We start from the raw sequence: 19,350 nt of genomic DNA, 5'->3' as shown, positions 1-19,350 counted from the left end.
GCGGAAGAGAAAATTCGGGATTTCTGCAGTCTAGTGAAAAATCAGAAAATTCGTTCTGACGGTGGTGGCGAGTATATGGGTGGCTCGTTGAGAAAGTTTTTCGCCGGCTGTGGCATAATTCACGAACAAACTGCACCATATTCTCCACAACAAAATGGTGTGGCCGAACGGAAGAACCGCTCTCTTGTTGAGATGCTGCGGTGTATGCTTGCGGAGTCACGGTTGAGCAAAAAGTACTGGGGCGAAGCGATTTGCACTGCGAACTACTTGCAGAATCGTTTGCCTTCATCTACAATATGCAAGACACCGTTCGAACTCTGGAATGGGAAGAAGCCTTCCTATGGTCACCTGAGAGTCTTTGGATCAGAGGCATACGTGCATATTCCCAAAGCAAAACGACGCAAACTGGATCTTAATCGTATCGTTTTTTGAACCCTGAAACGGATATGATAACGATCAGTAGAGATGCAAATTTTCTCGAACTGTTCAATGCGAACGAGGCTGTTCAGGGCCAGGGCCAAGAAACCGGAGGAGATTTGGAAGTATCACTGACGTTACCAGGCAATGAGTCTATAGTTGAAACTGGTGTTACCCCAACATCACCCGAAGGAAATTCGGAGTTCGTAGAAGAAGTGATGGATTCGGAGGACGGCTGTGATCCGAGTGATTCGTTTTACGACAGCGCTTCGGAAGGAAACCATGCGTTTCATGGTTTTCCTTTAGACGAAGTAGCTCGGCGTTCGAAGAGGTCTACGAAAGGTGTCGCTCCTGTGAGGCTGATTGAGGAAATTTTCGCAGCGGGTCCCCTGAATACAGAGATAGTTGAACCAAGTTTTTTCAAAGATGCTGTAACTTGTGAACAGAAGGAAGACTGGAAAAATGCAATGATCGACGAGCTGAAATCTCATGAACAGAATGGAACATGGAAGCTTGTTAACCTACCTGCTGGGCGGAAGGCGGTTGGTTGTCGCTGGGTGTATAAGCTGAAGAGGAACGCAGCTGGAGATATCACCAAATACAAAGCTCGTCTGGTGGCTCAAGGATATTCCCAAAAATACGGAGGGGATTATGATGAGATTTTCGCACCAGTATCCAGCCACACCACACTACGAGTGCTTCTAGCCGTTGCAAGCAAGAAGGGAACTAAGTTGAAACATTTTGATGTCAAAACGGCCTACTTGTACGGTGATTTGAACGAAGAAATCTTCATGAAGCAGCCACCTGGATACTCGATGAAAGGGAAGGAAAATTTGGTATGCCGTCTGAGAAAAAGCATTTACGGACTCAAACAGTCCGCTAGATGCTGGAACCAACGATTACATGGTGTTCATCTGGAAATGGGATTCAGTCAAAGTGATGCTGATCCATGTTTATACACAATGCTAGTTCATGGGAAACGTGTATATTTAATTGTGTATGTGGACGATATTTTGGTGGGTTGTGAGGATGAAGCGGATATCGAAATGGTGTACACGGTGCTGAAACAAAATTTCGGAATCACCAATCTCACCTCAATTACTTCCTGGGATTAGAAATCGATAATGAAGATGGGAAGTACAGTATTTCGGTGCAGGGATATATCGATCGTGTTGCCGAAAAGTTTGGACTCTGCGATGCGAAGCGAGCGAAGACGCCAATGGAAGAGGGTTTCCCGAGCACGGAAGATAAGAGTCCTCAATTAACAGACGGGACGGGATATCGAAGTCTCGTTGGAGCGCTGCTGTACATTTCCATATGTGCTAGACCGGATGTAGCAGCCAGCGTGGCGATATTGGGTCGGAATGTGAGTTCGCCAACGGAGGCGGATTGGGTGACGGCTAAACGAGTTGTACGTTACCTGAATTCGACAAAAGAGTGGAAATTAACGTATAGCGACACAGGTGGAGAATTAATTGGCTATACGAATGCCGATTGGGCCGGTGATGCAGCTATAAGGAAATCTACAACTGGTTTTGTCTTCCAATATGCCGGTGCGGCAGTATCGTGGGTAAGTCGGAGACAAAGTTGCGTCACACTGTCTTCGATGGAATCCGAATATGTGGCGCTGAGTGAAGCAAGTCAAGAACTGATTTGGCTTCGAAACTTGCTTAAGGATATGTGCGAACAACAGAGTGATCCGGTCAAGGTGATGGAGGACAATCAAAGCTGTATCCAATTCGGAAAGGAAGAATCGTCGGAAAGGAAGAATCGTCGGTTCGGAAAGGAAGAATCGTCGGTCTGTGCTTGGACATTTCGTGAAGCAGCTGTGTGATGATGGTTGCATGGAGTTGCAATACTGTCCCAGTGAAGATATGGTGGCTGATATACTCACTAAGCCGGTGGGTTCAGTTAAACAACAGAAGTTCGCACGAATTCTAGGTTTGTCGTCAAAGGATGGCAATTTATAACCGTGGGAGGAGACGAAGCCTCAAACAACCCGAGCAAACAGGTGACCTGTCACACTACCGCACCGCTCATGTTAAAAAAATATTAATGGAAGTTAATTTTTTTTTTCATTATGGGAAACCACTAGCAATTACCGCAGTGCCGCACCTGTACCAGTAATCATCAATTACCGAATAAGTGAAACAAATTCTAATACTAAAAGCAAGCAAGATAACGAACAGTCAGCTGCCAAATAAACTATATAGCTGAGACAAGTATAACACTAGTACCAATTAAACAAACAAAAATCATCTAGACTGACAAATAAGTTAAATGTAGGAAAAAATTATTTATATACATAATATGTTTATAAATAACAAATATCATTTAATCTAAGTCTATATCATTGTATCGGTACAAAATTTCATGATAATTAAGTCATACGAGTCATGAACATTGAATGAAGCTTCGGGGCATCAATAGATTGAATTGCCGCGGAGTGCGTTCACAGAGTGTGAAGCAATAGACAATCTATTACAGACATGCGACGTACTAGATCAATACGGATAATGTTAGCTACGGATTCAAATGATTGGGTTCGGTTTACAAAATAATTATCCATGGGACTGTGAGATTTTTCAAATGATTGGCCAAACATCATTCCGTGATGGTTCATCTCACAATTCACTTCGATTAATTCGTGAACAGAAGCAAATCAACTTTTATAAAGTTGAGTTGTTGAAAATTAAATGGTTAAGTGCGCTGACCGATTGTGTATTACGATACTTGATTTCAACTTCAATCACCCACGAGCCAGACGACCTTGAAGGCTACGTCCTTGGACATTGTAATAGGGTGTATGATTGTGCTAGTTCCTTTATATGATACGACACAACTTGTGTGGTATCAATAATTTTCGCGTTGTCTAATTCCTCTGACAAAGACGCGTTCGCTGTCCATAACTGCACTACTACTGGTCTCAGAAAGATCAGAAAATTTTTGGCGATCGAATATGAGAGGTAAGTAGGCATTATTTAGCGTAATAGAATTTTAATTGAATACTCTATTTGATATTCTCTTTTTAGCTTTTCAGGTTCCTGATTAATGTGTTTTCCAATGCTTGAATGGATGGATAATGTTAATTCCTGGGAATATTTTTTGATTTCCATATTCAACGAACACATGTTCTCTATGGTTCTCTTCGTCTGTAAATCACAGTTTGGCTGGAAAAACTTCCAGAATTGGGATCACTGATGAATCGATATATAACCACGAAAGAAAAAGTTACCATGGATAAGTATATACGATTCGACAGACAAATTCACATTAGTTCACTAATTGAAGGTTTACCTATTTAGAACATTCTCTATATTTGTAGGGATCATCTTGTGCCTCAATCAGAGGAAGATAAATGTCATATGGAGTCGTAAAACTGTACGGACAATAACGAGATTAAAAAAATACCACATAGTCTATTGTGTTTCGAGTGCCTTCAATTACAAAAAAGGCAAAACGCGTAAAAAGATGCGAAGCTAACATGCTAGATATTCAGTTCTTCTAAAAATGTAAAGAATCGGTTCTACTCCAAAGTTCGGTATTTTTCGCATTCGTTTTGTTAATTCTTTTGTTTTATCATATTTGATTTCCTACACATTTTCTTCTATTTCTCTTTTCAGCCCAGCTCTACACTTTGGTCTCAGCGTTGCTCTTGGAACTGAGCAAGCGTCATGGCGACGAATAATCAGCTCATGAATAAAAACGCCGTTAAGCAAATGGACGCCATTGAACCTAGTGGTTCGTGAGGCAAAACGATCCATAATACGAAGATAAAATATAAAAGAAATTATATTTCACTGAATATTTTCACTCGATTTGTTTTTCAATAAACTTACAAACTTTCCTGTCTTTTCGTCTATAAAAGAAATTACTAGAAACTTGTTCTGAAATTAGGGATTGGTACTTCTGAAACACGTTTGTTTATAACCATGCAGTCTCTATATAAAGAGTTTCGTCAACTTTTTGCTCACAATTTACGCAATTAGTATCAAAATGCTGTTCTTTTGTTTTCTTGCTCGGCATAGCTGCACTTGGAATCAATCACCAGAAGCACCGACGAAAGCAATAATTAAATTATTGGTTTTCCCTCCCCGAGCTAACCCAGAAAAATGTGGGAATTTTTCGTTGGTCGCCAATATGTAACAAAGGCTCTGTTACGCCCTAGCTGCCTGCATGGACTCCTCTAGTCCTCTCAGGGTCGGCTCAATCACAGCCAGTAAGATTAACTTGAAAAGGGGGAACACACGTGGTTTATATTGTTCGACGGCTTTTATTCAATTAATCCTATCGTCCCTATTTCCCTAGCTCGTTTACACTTTACTCACAGGTGTTTGGTGTAGTGTGTCTGGGCCCGCCGTTGACTCCTCTGGTCGTTGCTGCGGTTCCTGTCCTGGGCGTCGTTCTGGATTTGGGTCTGCCGCTTACCGGAATATCCGGTTCGGTTGACTTCAGGTTATGTGGATTCTGCTTTACGGGTTTATGGATTCTGCTTCACGAGTTTGTTGCGATTTCTATACCAGGATGTGTGTTCACTGGAGTATCCTACTCTGTTCTGTCCGGGTAGTATCCGGGTTCAATCCGGGAGCTCACCTGCTCGGTCGGATGCCCGCGCAACAGGAGCACGGACGACGACACAAACAAAATGATCTATCGTCACTAGATGATGTGGGTGGGTTTAGTTTCGCCACACCATTTGTAGCGCTATTCGATGTTCGCGCAAATTCCAATAGACGTTCGGTCCTTATAAATCCGTATAACAAAAACTTCTACTTTACAAGTTGAGGTTGAATAGAAACTCTTTTTGTGAGCGCGTCTGGTCTTGTTCCGGTGGCTCAAGCAAGTGCCCGAGTCAATCATGGCGAAACTCCGAGGAGCCCGCTGAGTCACATTCGGGTCGAGTCACCATGCATCTCGTACAGTCGTACCAACCGTTGTGATGAATATGTGTGTCGTATTGTGTTGTATGGGCTGTATATAAAACCTAAGTTTGTGTTGTATGTATCTCTACCTTATGCCGTCTTCCTAAGATCTAGATAACTTTTTTTTAAATTTATTTATTATTTTTATTCATTATATTCATGTTTTCTTTATCAATCGTATATATTTGTATATGTGTTCTGTCTAGCTATGAGTGTGTTCCACCGTTTTTTGATGAAAAATTCAATTTATTTATAACCGTGGGAGGAGACGAAGCCTCAAACAACCCGAGCAAACAGGTGACCTGTCACAATATTTAGGTGCAAATACGTTTCATCTGCCTGAAATTTTCATCAGTCGGAATCGGGTCGAGTTCAGAATTATATTTTTTCTCCGATTTGTAGTAAAATTTGTGTTTATTCTAATAAAAAAAATGCTTCGTGTGTCTATAAAAAATCTTAAGCATAGCTGATGAACGATGTTAGATATAACTCGCGAATTCAACTGAAAAACAGAAAATCAAAAACGCACCCTTAAAGTGTTTTAATAGACCTTTCGCGCAAATCGATAAACAGTCATCACAGTTATGTATGTGCCGCCCTGTTGATAAGTAGTATACTTTTTATTTAGTTCTCCCCCTCTTTCCTTTGCAACCGTTGCGATAATTTGTTCAATCCGCGTTGACGGCGTTGAGCTTCGTATTACGAAATGGGGGAGTAGGCATAACAACATGGGTCTGCAGAAGAAATGAACACGCTTTTAAAATTAAAATTATGAATGAAAATTATCTTTTCCAAATGAAATTAGTACTCCATGTAAATTAAAATCACTTTTGATTGCAAGTAGTGAAAAAATATCGTACAAAAATTGTGTCTAAAGATAATTTTATATTATAAGTATTGGAGAGAATATCTGAAAAATCATAGAAAATAGTTTAAATTAGGGTCAGAATAACGTACTTCTAGTAGGTAAATAACTGCAAGAAGAAAATTTCAAACAAATTTTAGCAATTTAAAACTGCCTCAGGGCCGACTAATCTGATAAAGAATAGTTGGTCTCATACAAACTAATGTCGTATCCAGATGTCGACACCATTCCGCCGTCAACGCAGCGGTCTGAACAACTTCCATAGCACCATATGACGTCTTCAGTGACAGTAGCCATTTTCATCTACAAATATTGTTTACTTCGAAAAATGACAGCGCACGAATACAAGATAGTATCCGACTTGACAAACAGTGTAATGGGCACCTTACACGATCAACCGGATTGACAATAAGTGTCTTCAATATCGTGACAGCTAGGCTTTCAACATCTGATCTAACCTCAATCAATATTTTTCCACCTTACACGGTCAATATCGCCCTCAACCCGAGACAACGAAAATATCCGCGATGGCTAGTGGCGACATTTGAGTTTGGGATCCAAACTATTCTCTATCAGATTAGAAGGCTAAAAGGCGATTTTCAATTGGTAAAATTTGAATGAAAATATCTATCTGGTATTATTTAATTAGTTGAAGCGCGTAGTCCTAACCTTAACTTAACCTATTTCCCCTGAATTTTCAGATATTCCTACTAAAATGTATTATTATAATATAACGTCAATTTCAGACATAATTTTTGTATGGGATTTTCTCACCACTTGCAGAAAAAAAGTGATTTGCATTCACATAGAATACTAATTTGATTTGGAAAAGTTAATTTTCATTCATAATTTACACTTTAGAATTCGGTTTTTCTTCTAAAAAATACATCATAATACTCGTTTCACAAATATAGACTGTTCCTTTCAGTTTCAGAGATGCCAGATTATTTTAGTTTGCGAAAATATATGCAAGTTATTTTATCTGCAAGCAAATGTTTTTATTCCATAAATGAGACTATGACAGTAGAACCCCGATTATCCGCGAGCGGGTGATCCGCCCTGCGGATTATTCGTGACTGCGAGTTCCATAGTAAATCAATAGGCCTTTCCGGAATTTGTTAGTGAGTGGTAGGCCCATGCTCTTTTGTTGTGGTCATGGTTTTTACATTATTTAGCCACTGGTGTACACGACCTTATAGATGAATAGTTGATTGATTTCTGTATTGATAGAACATAGTTTTTATGTTGAAACATCTCTTTTCGTGTTTGCATTTGTCCTTTAATGGGTCATCCTCGATTTTCGTTAATCGCGGTGAGTTTGCCCGACTATTCCGCGGATAATCGGGATTCTACTGTAGCTTGAATTAACACATGATGTTTTTTCATCTGTGATTTTCCCAGATCTTCTCATTCTCCAAATTTTATAGCGGAGTGTGAAGAAACACACAACCCGCTCACAAGCGCAGAGAATGACCGAGTTCAACGTTAAAAATTCCTAAAACGTTGTTAAGTTTCATCCACTCTCTCACCATCACATTGTCAGTTTACTTTGAAGTTTTGATTTGTATCGTGAAAAGTATCGTATTTTGCTATTCAAAGTATCGGTTTTCCAAACCAAAAGCTTCCATTTATGATTCCTACAATTTCAGTAGTTTATAAATTTTAATTGCAATCGCAAAAAAGACTAACAAAAATTAAATGTGCGCTTGCATATCTGGCAACTCAGTCTGGAAGTCCGTGAGGTAAAACGTCAACATCATGCATCCATATGAAATGTTACGATATTGATGCTCGAAAATCAGAAAATCCGGATTTCTGCGTTGTCGGCCATGTTCAGCTGTCATTATGCTTTCAAATGTCATCATATTGTCAATAAAGTTGACCGTGTAAGGTCCGCTTAATATGTGATAACCCAAGGTGCTTATATCAATGTATAACAGGTGAAGCAACATCATCACTTCAATAAGAAGGGGATTACGGTTTGTGGAGCGGGGGTTGTTTGTTTTGTTGCTAGGATACGCCATTTGTGCATTTTCACATGCGAGAGTAGTGGAAATGAGAATGAAATTCTACAAAATCATCCCTTCTTTATCACATAAATTCACGAAAGCCGAACATAGTAGACATCGTTCGAAGAAGCGTCGGAGAAGTTTGTAGAGAGCCGCCGGAAGCGTTCTGATGCTGTTTGTAAACAATACCGACAGCAATTCCAATATGGCTGAAAGTGCATTTCATATGATTGTTTCACCTGGTATATATAGAGGCGCCTTGGTGATAACCGTGTTAGTCATTCATTCCAAATAGCTGTATTTCGCCAAATAGTTTTATGTCAAATTTATGACAAAAACAAATAGGTGTAATTATGGTTGTAAAATATTTTTGTCAAACATGAAATTTGTACTAAATTTTGACCAAATATTATCTGTCAAAAAGTGTCAAATATTTGACCTCCGGTCAAACAGTGTACGGCCACCTTAAAACTTTTGATTTTTTTTTCAAAAAAATCACAAGGACTCGAAGGTATGTATATTTCCTATTCTCAATATCGATTATTTGCGATGTGAGATACGAAATTTTCTTACATTCCAAAATGTAAAGCATTGCGTAATTTCGGTTGATTTTATTATATACAGGGTTTTCCATTTCGGGCTTCCGAAAGTATACAGCCCTACGCTGACAACCGTTTGACATAGATGTCAACCAAAGCGTCATATCGTTAGTTGAATGTCTGCCATTTTACAATATGGATCGTTTTAGCATCGCACAACGTGTGATGAAAAATGAATGATGAAAAACCGGCAAATGTTTTTCGAGCATTACAGACGGATTTTGGTCGTCATGGACGGCCTACAGAGCACACAATCGCTAATGTAGTGCGTAAATTCGAACAAACTGGATCCGTAGCGGATATTGTGAAACCTGTGCATCATCGTAATGAGCGTTCGGCCGAAAATATTGCTGCTGTTGCTGCCAGTGTGGAGGATGACCCGAATGTTTCGATACCACGGCGTGCTCAGCAATTGGGCTTGTCAAACACATCATTGTGGCGAATTTTGCATTTGGACTTGCACCTACATCCATATAAAGTCCAACTGGTACAAAAATTAGAGCGTGGTGACCATGGAATGCGTCGGGCATACGTCGATTGGGTGAACGAACAACAGCAGCAAAATGCTTCAAATTTTCTTCAGCGATGAGGCACATTTCGAGCTCGGTGGCTATGTGAACACCCACAATTTCCGTATATGGGGCTCAGAAAATCCACACGTGATTGTTGAGAGGCCATTGCATCCGCCAAAAGTCACTGTTTGGTGCGCATTATGGTCTGGTGGAGTCATCGGGCGGTATTTCTTTGAAAATGAGGACGGCGAGACGGTAACTGTGATGGTGAGCGCTATGGCCGCATGTTAACCGATTTTTTTTGCCACAAATTGAAGATATGGACACGGATGACATGTGGTTTCAGCAGGACGGGGGCCACGTGCCGCACAACACGACCGAACATGGCCATATTGCGAACGAAATTTGAGGGACGCATAATTTAGCGTTTTGGTGATGCCAATTGGCCGTCCAGATCATGCGATTTGAACCCGCTAGACTTTTTTTTGTGGGGTTATGCGAAAGACCGTGTCTATGCCAACTCTCCGTAAACTCTTGAACATTTGAAAGACAACATTCTTGAAGTTATGACCGAGATACCACCCCATATATGCCGAAAAGTCATCGAAAATTACCTGTTTCGGATCAAGGTGTGCGAGGAAGCCCTAGGTGGACATTTGAATGATGTTGTATTTCACACATAATGACATAATCCAAACATTAATTTGAAATAAAAGTTTCATCGAAATTCGAATTCTAAGTGTGTTTTATTTCAATTTACTTTCGGAATTTAAAGTTGGAAAACCCTGCTTCAAATTTTCTTCAGCGATTGTATAACACAGTAGCCGTTTAGGCACAAGAGAATTCCTATTCTATCGATGCACAACACATGTCACTTTTTTCCGGCGTAAGAATATTGCTATTGTTCGAATGTTTACAGTTGGGCTGTTCACAGCGAGACTGTTGATATGAGGCTTCCTTTGTTGCGTTATTAACAGTGCCAATTACCGATTTTGACAGAAGAGGTGGTCCGGAATCGGCCCCCTATTGTCATGTCTCGTCTCAGGTAAATATGTTTCCGAGGGTATACGATAAAGGCTAACGCGAACATTTTCACTCGTATTCAAGCAGCCTTTCACTGAGCATTTTTAATGAAACAAATAATAAAAACAAACGAAGTCACAGTCACGTAAATGTTTACTCCTGCGATTTGAAAATATTCGATAAAAAGTGGAACAAAGAGTTGCCAGATGATTTTTTAAAAAAAGTTTGTAAAAATATGTGAAAGTCTGTTAAAAATGTGGAAATGTCTGTAAAAGTGTGCGGATCTGTAGAAATGTTTTAACGTTAATTTTCATAGATTCATTAATATTTTGTACATCGCTTGTATTTGTTTTTTATTATTCGATTGTATTTGTTTTTTTATTGCATTCATGTTTTTAGACTAGAGGGGGCTATATTTTTTATATTTTTCTTGAAAGATGAGGCTGTTTTACATAACATATCTCGATTTCAGAGATGCTATTTTCTATGTTATTGAGATATGATTTTTCAAAGTTAACCGGTAGTCCGAAAAATCATTTTTACCCTTGAGAACACATGGAATGGCTGTATATATATATATATATATATATATATATATATATATATACTAGCTGACCCGGCGAACTTCGTCCCGCCCAAAATTTTTGAATTTTTTGGTTCAAAAGGGACCTTTCCTTCATCGAATTTTGCGATTAGCAACACATTTGGGCTTCAATTTTTAGCATTTTTTTTTATATAGATAGATACAAGATATAGGAATGCGTTGTTTTGCCTGAAAATCCATTTCCACATTCGAACAAAGATCAACTTCGCTAGCGCAAATATCGAATGGCCAAACAACGCATATCATGATGTAATTTTCGGTCATATGGGAATCCAATTTTCCAAATTTTCCGACATTCCTTCAGAGTTTTCCGAAAATTTTCCGATTTTGCTCTCCACTATATTGATCTACGGGAAGAGACGAATACAACAAAATAAAGAAGAAAAAAGAATAATCTATATATATATATATATATATATATATATATATATAAAATGGATTTCTGTCTGTCTGTCTGTCTGTCTGATTCTTATGGACTCGGAAACTACTGAACCGATCGACCTGAAAATTGGGGAAGGTTTTCGTGATAGTTTGAGACCCTTTCCCCCTCTCTAAAGGGGGGCTACCATACAAATGAAACACAAATTTCTGCATCACTCGAGAATTAATCAAGCAAATGAAACGAAATTTGGCATTTGGACGTTTTAGGGTGCAATAAATGTTTCTATGGTAGTTAAACACTCAGTCTCTTAGGGGGGGGGGTATTTTAGGGGGCACGAAACGTTTATATGGTGAATAGATACTCCTCCCCCTCTCTAAGGGGAAAAGAGGAGAGAGGTCTGTCTTTATTCTATCATATTTTCTGTATCAAGCATTTTTGTATATTTTGGTAGAAGTACTAGGAATTTTTTAGTAAAAGGTAAACTCAACGGGTTCTATTAGAAGATCAATCAATGAACAGTAATGTAAACGGGGTTTTTGTCGTTGAGTTGAATGTTTGGTTTATAAAAATTGTTGGTAGTTAAGAAGTCATCTTTTAAAGCGAATATTTCATTATAGTTTCTGCAGAGATTTATCAGTTTGTGTTGGGCTTCACGGGGAGTATTAGTTAGATTTAATTCTTCAATTAATTTTGGTATACGATTAGGGTTGTTAGTTGTGTTGTGGTTGATTGTAAAATGTGTTAACGGTTGGGTTAGTGGCTTGAAATTTTTGGGTAGGAGTATTTCAGACGTATTGGTGTAACCGATCGGTTTCATAATATTCCAAATAAACACTACAGATACACTACAGAGACCACACACCATACTGTAAATAAATAAAAACTCATCAGCATGTCAGGCCCCTGCTCATTGGCTACGAAAAGCTCAACTGGTTTGAGCTATTGTTTCTTCTAACTTTCGTGTGTTCACTCACAATGCTTTATGAGCAGGGTTCTCAACCATCAGCATGTGTCAAAACCCGATTGTCGGAGTTGGGGTTTTCCTGCGGATTCTAATAAAGAGACGAACTCGGCAGATTGCGATATCCGGTCTTTCCGCCTAGAGCTAGAATCGGGAGTAGTAGTGCGCGTCGTGTCTAGTTTAAATTGTAATATCTCTTTGTCTTTTTTGTAGTACTTAGTTTAATAGAAGAAGTTTTGTTCTAGGTGTAATAGCTGTGGAAATTATGTTTTGTGTATTGTTGAAAAGAAAATACTTACCGATATGACCATATTAGCTCCAGATACCTGAAAACAGAAAAAAAAAGAAAAACCAAATTATACTTACCAATGTAACCTGACCTGAAAACCTGAAAGTTAAAGAAAAATAGATAGGGAGAGAAAAAGGTAAGAAAAGCACATAACGAGCATGCGGTTAATGAGCGATGGTTGGTATATTATAACCTGAACTGTGTAGGTCTGCACAGTGGACCTTTTTTTTTCCTCATTACGCTTAATCTAGCACATGGCGGACGAATAGACAAAAGTTAGAGAACATTACCGCCAAACACAGCACACACGTGGATGGAAAAGGCTAACCCAGAAACCAACAAGGAATTCGCCGAACCCGAACCACATTGCTCAAAATTGCGCAGCAAAACTATTACATAAAAATGTGACGTCACAAGTAGGTTAGAATAGTAAAGAGGAAGTAGGAAAATAAGGAGTAAATACACATACCAAACACTTATAATAAAACATATATTCTTCTTGGAATGGTTCTTCTTCTATAAAATCTTTTTCTTACATCGTGATCGAACTCGAAAGGGGTTACCAAGCCTCGCCCCATATAGTTTGGTGGAAAAAGGGACCATCTCAGCCTTTGAGGTGAAGTTAGAACGTGGTTGAGGACCCTAACCATTGTGGACGTGTGTAGAACGCAAGAGAGAATTCCCCTCAGCTCCCAACTGACGTCTAGTAGTTGACAGTGAGCGTTGGGGTAACGACCCTGCTGAATGAGCTAGTCATTCATGAAGTAAACACGAAATTACATTGGTATTAATGATTTTAACGAATTGTGTTTTAGAGTTAACTATGGAATTTGCGCAAAATACTCCAGGTTTGATTTCTTGAGAAATTATGACAGTGTCTTCTTTTATATGTGGAATCTTTATTTCTTTGATAATCTGGCATCTGGGGGGGATGACTAGATGATCGTCCCATGTGTCATGGATCGGTACTTCTAGATTAGTCTCATTGAAGAAAAAGGATAGTAACCATGTCTTCAAACACAGATTACATTCATATTTTGTTAAAAAGTCTTTTCCTAGAATGCCGTCAGCTGTAATTGGGAATTGTTTATTCACCAAATGGAATTGGTGTGGAATTTTATTATTTTCTATAAGTAGACTAGTGTTGGTACTACCTATTGTTTCAAGTTTGCCTTCGGTCACGCCGTTTATTATGCATGTATTATTTTTGTTAATTTTTTGGGTGCATTTGATTAAATTTTCCTTCAGGATTGATATATCTGCCCCTGTATCAAGAATAAGAACGCATGGTTGTTCGCACATGCTTAATTTAACTATAACAAACATTGAACAAGTAATATTTAGGTTGAAAATATTTGATGTTGATTTCGGTTTTCCTCCTGTTCTTCGTCCGACAACGCGCGGAGGTTCGCAGCCGGGTTTTCGGAGTTTTCCGCAATTCTAATGAAATGTTGCGGTCTGTTGTAATAGTTTTGGCTGCCATTGCCTCTAAAGTTTCTGTTTTGGTTAGGGAAATTCTGTTGATGATATTGGCGATTTTGGTTAAAATTTTGGTTTTGTTGAGGTTGATTATTGAATCTACCACCTCTTCCTCTATAGTTATTAAAATTTCTACTACGATTGTTCTGGTTGAAACGGTTAGGGTGCGGGTAGGGCGGTTGTCGCTGCCCGCGATTGTAAATAAGCACATTTGCTGATTTGGTTGTCAGCGATTTATATTTATTGACCTTCTCCACTGCGTCAGCTATGCTGGTGAAGGTTCCCGCACGTAATATAGTTTTTAATTCGGGTTTATCAATGCCTTCAATGAGGGCATCGATTCCTGCTTGGCAAGCGAGTTTTGCTGCTCGTTGCGGTGGTGTCTCTTCCTTGATGTGTAAATCGATGAGTTGTTCGGTCAGCTCTTCAACTTCCTTACATAATTCGTCTGCTGACTGTTTTTTTATAGACTTCAACTTCGCTAATATGCTGTCGGCGCTAGTCTTTGATATACATGTAGTTTTTAAATTTGTTAGCAGTGAAGGTATATCCACGCTATTATTAATTGCTCTTCGAGCCTTTTTGTCGAGTCTGGTCAGTAGAAATTGATATACCAACGCTTTGTTTGCGCAGGGGGAGATTTCATTTAATAGTGTGGCTGCACTGATGAACATATCGAGTCCATCAGGTGAGCCGTCGTAGATTGGCACCATTGCGGCTGCCTCTTTGTAATCGAATTTGGACATTTTCGGTTTTTGTATTCCAACAACGAACAATATCGCAAGAGCTACTTCTTTGAAAGATTTTTGTTTAATGATAATGTTTATTTTATTTCTAATATCTTGATATATTAGGTTAGCATTTTCGGCAAGCAATAACAATTCTTCGGCCTCTTTATTGTGTACGAGAGGGTCTACTATTGTTTTAATATCTTCAGCTAATTTTTCAGCTTCTGCGAGCTTGGTTCTCAATGTAGCTTTTCTTAACTTTTTAGTTTGCTCGGATCGCAGTGATTTTGCAATTACTTGTAGTTTCTGTATTTTGTTTTCTATTAAACTTGCCATTAAATTAAAGGCGTAATTTTTATTTCTGATTTTATTGATGTCTACAATAAGTAGTCTTACAGCTTAGCACATATTTTACATGAACATTTTGTGGTTTTTTTTTTTTTTCATTAACAATTTTTAAATCAAAATTTTTTTTTTCATATTTTACATCTCATAATTGACTTACCATCTCTGTCGGCGGTATCCTACTACGGTATCAGTACGGGTGAGCTTTGTGCTAGGGGTCACATAAATGGTTGCTCCATGGATGTCTTCAATTTTGATATTGAAACCTCTTTTCGGCTGCTTCGGGTGTTGCTTCCTATATTGCCGCCATCCGATTTTTTCCACTAATGAGATGTGTTCCGCTTGGGCCTCCGCCTGGGCCTTGTTCTCGTTCCACATGTTTAGTTTTTCCAATGGTCACTAGTTCGTGTAATGGGTTTCTATTGGTTCGTTCACATGGGTGGTTAGCACAGTTTCGTTTATTAGTTCACTTTGGTCTAGTTGGCACGTCTTTGTTGATTAGTTCACTTTGTTCAAATTTTGAAAAAAAAAATTAGTTCACTTCTGCCCTTTATACCTGGTTGAGCTGTGCCGCTCTCACTGCTCGGGAGGCTACTCTCTCCGAGTGATTCTTATAAAACGTGTGCATTAACCGCACAACACCGTAACCTAACGCGGCACCAGCAAGGATGCATAAAGCAATCGTTTGCGGTGAACTCGACACTGGGGCGCTCGACACTATCTCGTCTGCCGAGAAAAAGCCCATTTTTGAACGTTCACTGTTTCGTCAAAAAAAAATTGTTTGGTTTCACTCATAGCCGAAGATCCAGGCTAAAGTCTCGGTCGCCATGTGGGGGCTCAATGAGATCCCTTTTCGGGCACTTGTGATATTGTTGAAACTCAGACACTTTCCATCTATTTATCAACACTATATTCTTAGTTCCTCGCGTGCTTCGTTGGCTTAACTAGATAATTGCAAGACTCGTCGCTTGCATTCGACATGTACTTTTTATAATGCTTAAACTAAAACTCTACACAAGATAGCTTCTATTCTAGAGGAGGAGGAGCCAGCAAGGAAATATGTGAGCGCGTTCGATTGGTTCGAACGGGTCAAAACGGAGAACAAAAGGGTAGTGGTTGTTTCTGTGTGTTGTCATTTCACACTTGGTTGAAGTGGGTTAGTTCTGCATAATGTTACGCTGCAAGGGTGAGTGGTTGTTATTTAATATTATCGTATGCAGCTGTGAGCTAGTGACATAAAAATGCATTTGGCCTACAAACATGTATGACGATAATTTATGGCGTGGGAATGAGTTTATGGGAATAGGATCGTTGGGATTTTATGACAAGTGAGAAAGGATAATGGTAATAGGTTATCCCGCTACACGACGATTATACTCATGAACTTGCGCTTAGTAAGAAAATGTGAATGTTTGAATGTATTGATAACAAAAAAACAAATTTTGGGCGGGACGAAGTTTGCCGGGTCAACTAGTAAATAATATTAGGCTGTCAAAAAAGTCCTGCGGTATTTTTTTGAATTTTCATTTGTTCATAAAATTAGTTACAATCATCTGTTTTAAGTCAAATATGCGCCGTTTTGTTCGATGACTTGTTCCCAACGAGATGCCAACTTCATAATACCCCTGTTATAGAAGCCCTGTTATAGAAGCTCGCTTCCTTATTGACAAAAAACTCGGATAGCCAATTTTCACAGGCCTCTTTTGTGGCTAACTTCTGACTACCTATCTCGTTCGCCATGGACAAAAACAGATGGTAGTCACTTGGTGCAAGGTCCGGACTATACGGCGGATGCAAAAGAACCTCCCATCCGAGCTCCCGGAGCTTCTGGCGCGTCACCAAAGAAGTGTGTGGCCTGGCGTTGTCCTGATGGAAGACAATGCGGCCTCTGTTTATCAAAGATGGCCTCTTCTTCATGAGTGCTACCTTCAAGCGGTCCAATTGTTGGCAGTACAGGTCCGAATTGAGCGTTTGGCCATAGGGAAGCAGCTCATAATAGATTATTCCTTGACAATCCCACCAAACACACAGCAGAACCTTCCTGGCCGTTAATGAGGGCTTGGCCACCGTCTGAGCCGCTTCAGCGGGCTTCGACCACGACCGTTTGCGCTTCACGTTGTCGTAAGTGACCCACTTTTCATCGCCAGTCACCATCCGCTTCAGAAACGGGTCGATTTTGTTGCGATTCAGCAGCGATTCACATGCGTCGATACGGTTAAAGATGTTTTTTTTGCGTCAACGTGTGTGGCACCCATACATCGAGCTTCTTTGTGAATCCAAGCTTCTTCAAAGGGTTAATAACGGTTTGATGACTTATCCCCAGCTCTTGGCCGATGCTACGGCTGCTACTATGCCGGTCTTTCTCGGCTAATTCAGCGATTTTGTCGCAATTTTCGACGACAGGCCTTCCGGAGCGTGGTGCATCTTCGACGACCTCTACACCAGATCGAAAACGTTGAAACCATCGTTGTGCGGTGGAAATGGAAACTGTATCGGGTCCATAAACTGCACAAATTTTATTGGCAGCTTGAGATGCATTTTTGCCTTTGTCATAGTAGTACTGTAAAATATGTCGGATTTTCTCTTCATTTTGCTCCATATTTGCGACACTATTACTCACGAACGACTTAACCAAACAAAACACTGTCAAGGACTATATTATAGCGCGCAAAAATACCTTTCCAACAAGCTATGAGGTGGCCGTACACTGTTTGCCCGGAGGTCAAATATTTGATATTTTTTGACAGATAAGGTTTGATTTGATGTTTGTACAAACACTATTTTGTTTGCCACTCTTCAATTTTCAACAGTAGTAAACAATATCAACTCCCGTGGCCGAGTGGTTAGCGTCATAACTAACATGCCGGGTGTTTGGGTTCGATTCCCGTTCTGGTCGGGGGAATTTTTCGTCAAAGAAATTTCCTCCGACTTGCACTGTGATCACGCGTATTCTAGGCTCTAGAGCTTGCCACTCAGAATGCATTCAAGGCGTGTTATTTGGCATAGAAATCTCAGCTAAGTACTAATAAAAATGGCGCAAGTAATACTACGTTGAGACGGCGAAGTTCCTCTAGGAACGTTAGTGCCATTGAAGAAGAAGAAGAAACAATATCAAACACCGAACATGGAAAAAATCAACTGAAATATTCAAGGTAACCTAACCATGTACCGACAGGTTCGAAGAACAGACTGAAAAAATATTTTAGGCATCCAATAATCGAATATTTGCTTGTCGTGTTTTGTGTAGAAAATATTTGATCAGTACACGTTGACCAAATTTTATCTGTCAAAAAGAGTCAAATATTTGGCTTCGGTCAAATAGTGTATGAGCACCCATAGTATGACTCGATACAATGAATACAACTAGAACTACGCGCTTACAACGACACCTCGCGGAAATACCGCAGGACTTTTTTGACAGCCTAATATAAATAAATAAAGGAAAATAAAATCGGACCATCGCTTCTTCGGGTTTTCCGCTTACGAACAGATTTGGCTATCCATTTTTATTTCTATAGATAGATATAGGCTAACAGTTTGAAGGGATGCTCATGACCTGGGATGAAACGATCTCCGTTATCGCTTGGATGTAGTCAATCTTAATATTACTCAAAGATGTTCAGTCAGGGCTTTGAGAATAGTGATCCCCGATTTTTGAAATTAATCGTTCATCCACTAATCGAATCCCACAATCCAATCGACGAAAAAAACATCGACCTAACAACGACCGTAACGCTGTTACCTATTCACGATGACGACGATTAGGTATCGACATCTGGATACGGCATTAGTTTGTATGAGGCAAACTATTCTCTATCATATTAGTCGGCCCGAATCAGTTTATATTTGCTAAAATTTGTATGAAATTTGTTTCTTGGCATAATTTTTTCTACTTAAAGTACGTTGTCATGACCCTAATTTGAATTATTTTCTATGGACGTTCAGATATTCTCAAAAAAACTTGTCATTATAATATAAAATTATCTCAAAACATATTTTTTATGACGTTTTTTCACCACTTGCAGGCATTGGTGATTTTCACTTACATAGAGTACTAATTTGATTAAGGAAAAATCATGTTCATTCATAATTTTCATTTTAAAAGTGTATTCATTCCTTCTGCAAATCCATACTGTCATGCCTATTCCCCAATATCGCCAACGCGGATAGTTCGTTAGTCGAAAATACTGAATATTAAACAAACCAAATGGCATC

The 19,350-nt window shown here is 39.3% G+C and overlaps 1 protein-coding gene across 1 annotated transcript; it reads left to right on the top strand.

Moving 5' to 3' along the window:
* Nucleotides 1-1,636: 1,636 nt before the first annotated feature.
* On the top strand, nt 1,637-2,251 carry LOC129766025 (uncharacterized). The gene has a single exon (XM_055766486.1). It carries the CDS (start codon nt 1,637-1,639, stop codon nt 2,249-2,251), a length of 615 nt encoding a protein of 204 aa, XP_055622461.1.
* Nucleotides 2,252-19,350: the final 17,099 nt, after the last annotated feature.

The sequence above is a fragment of the Toxorhynchites rutilus genome, chromosome 2, assembly GCF_029784135.1.
Source record: "Toxorhynchites rutilus septentrionalis strain SRP chromosome 2, ASM2978413v1, whole genome shotgun sequence".
Lineage (NCBI taxonomy): Eukaryota > Metazoa > Arthropoda > Insecta > Diptera > Culicidae > Toxorhynchites > Toxorhynchites rutilus.
The sequence above is the reverse complement of the archived record's forward strand: the minus strand, read 5'-3'. Positions and strand labels throughout refer to the sequence as shown.

Bases quoted from the DNA above. Each gene is read 5' to 3' on its own strand.
- LOC129766025 (XM_055766486.1), top strand. From the start codon at position 1,637: ATGGAAGAGGGTTTCCCGAGCACGGAAGATAAGAGTCCTCAATTAACA.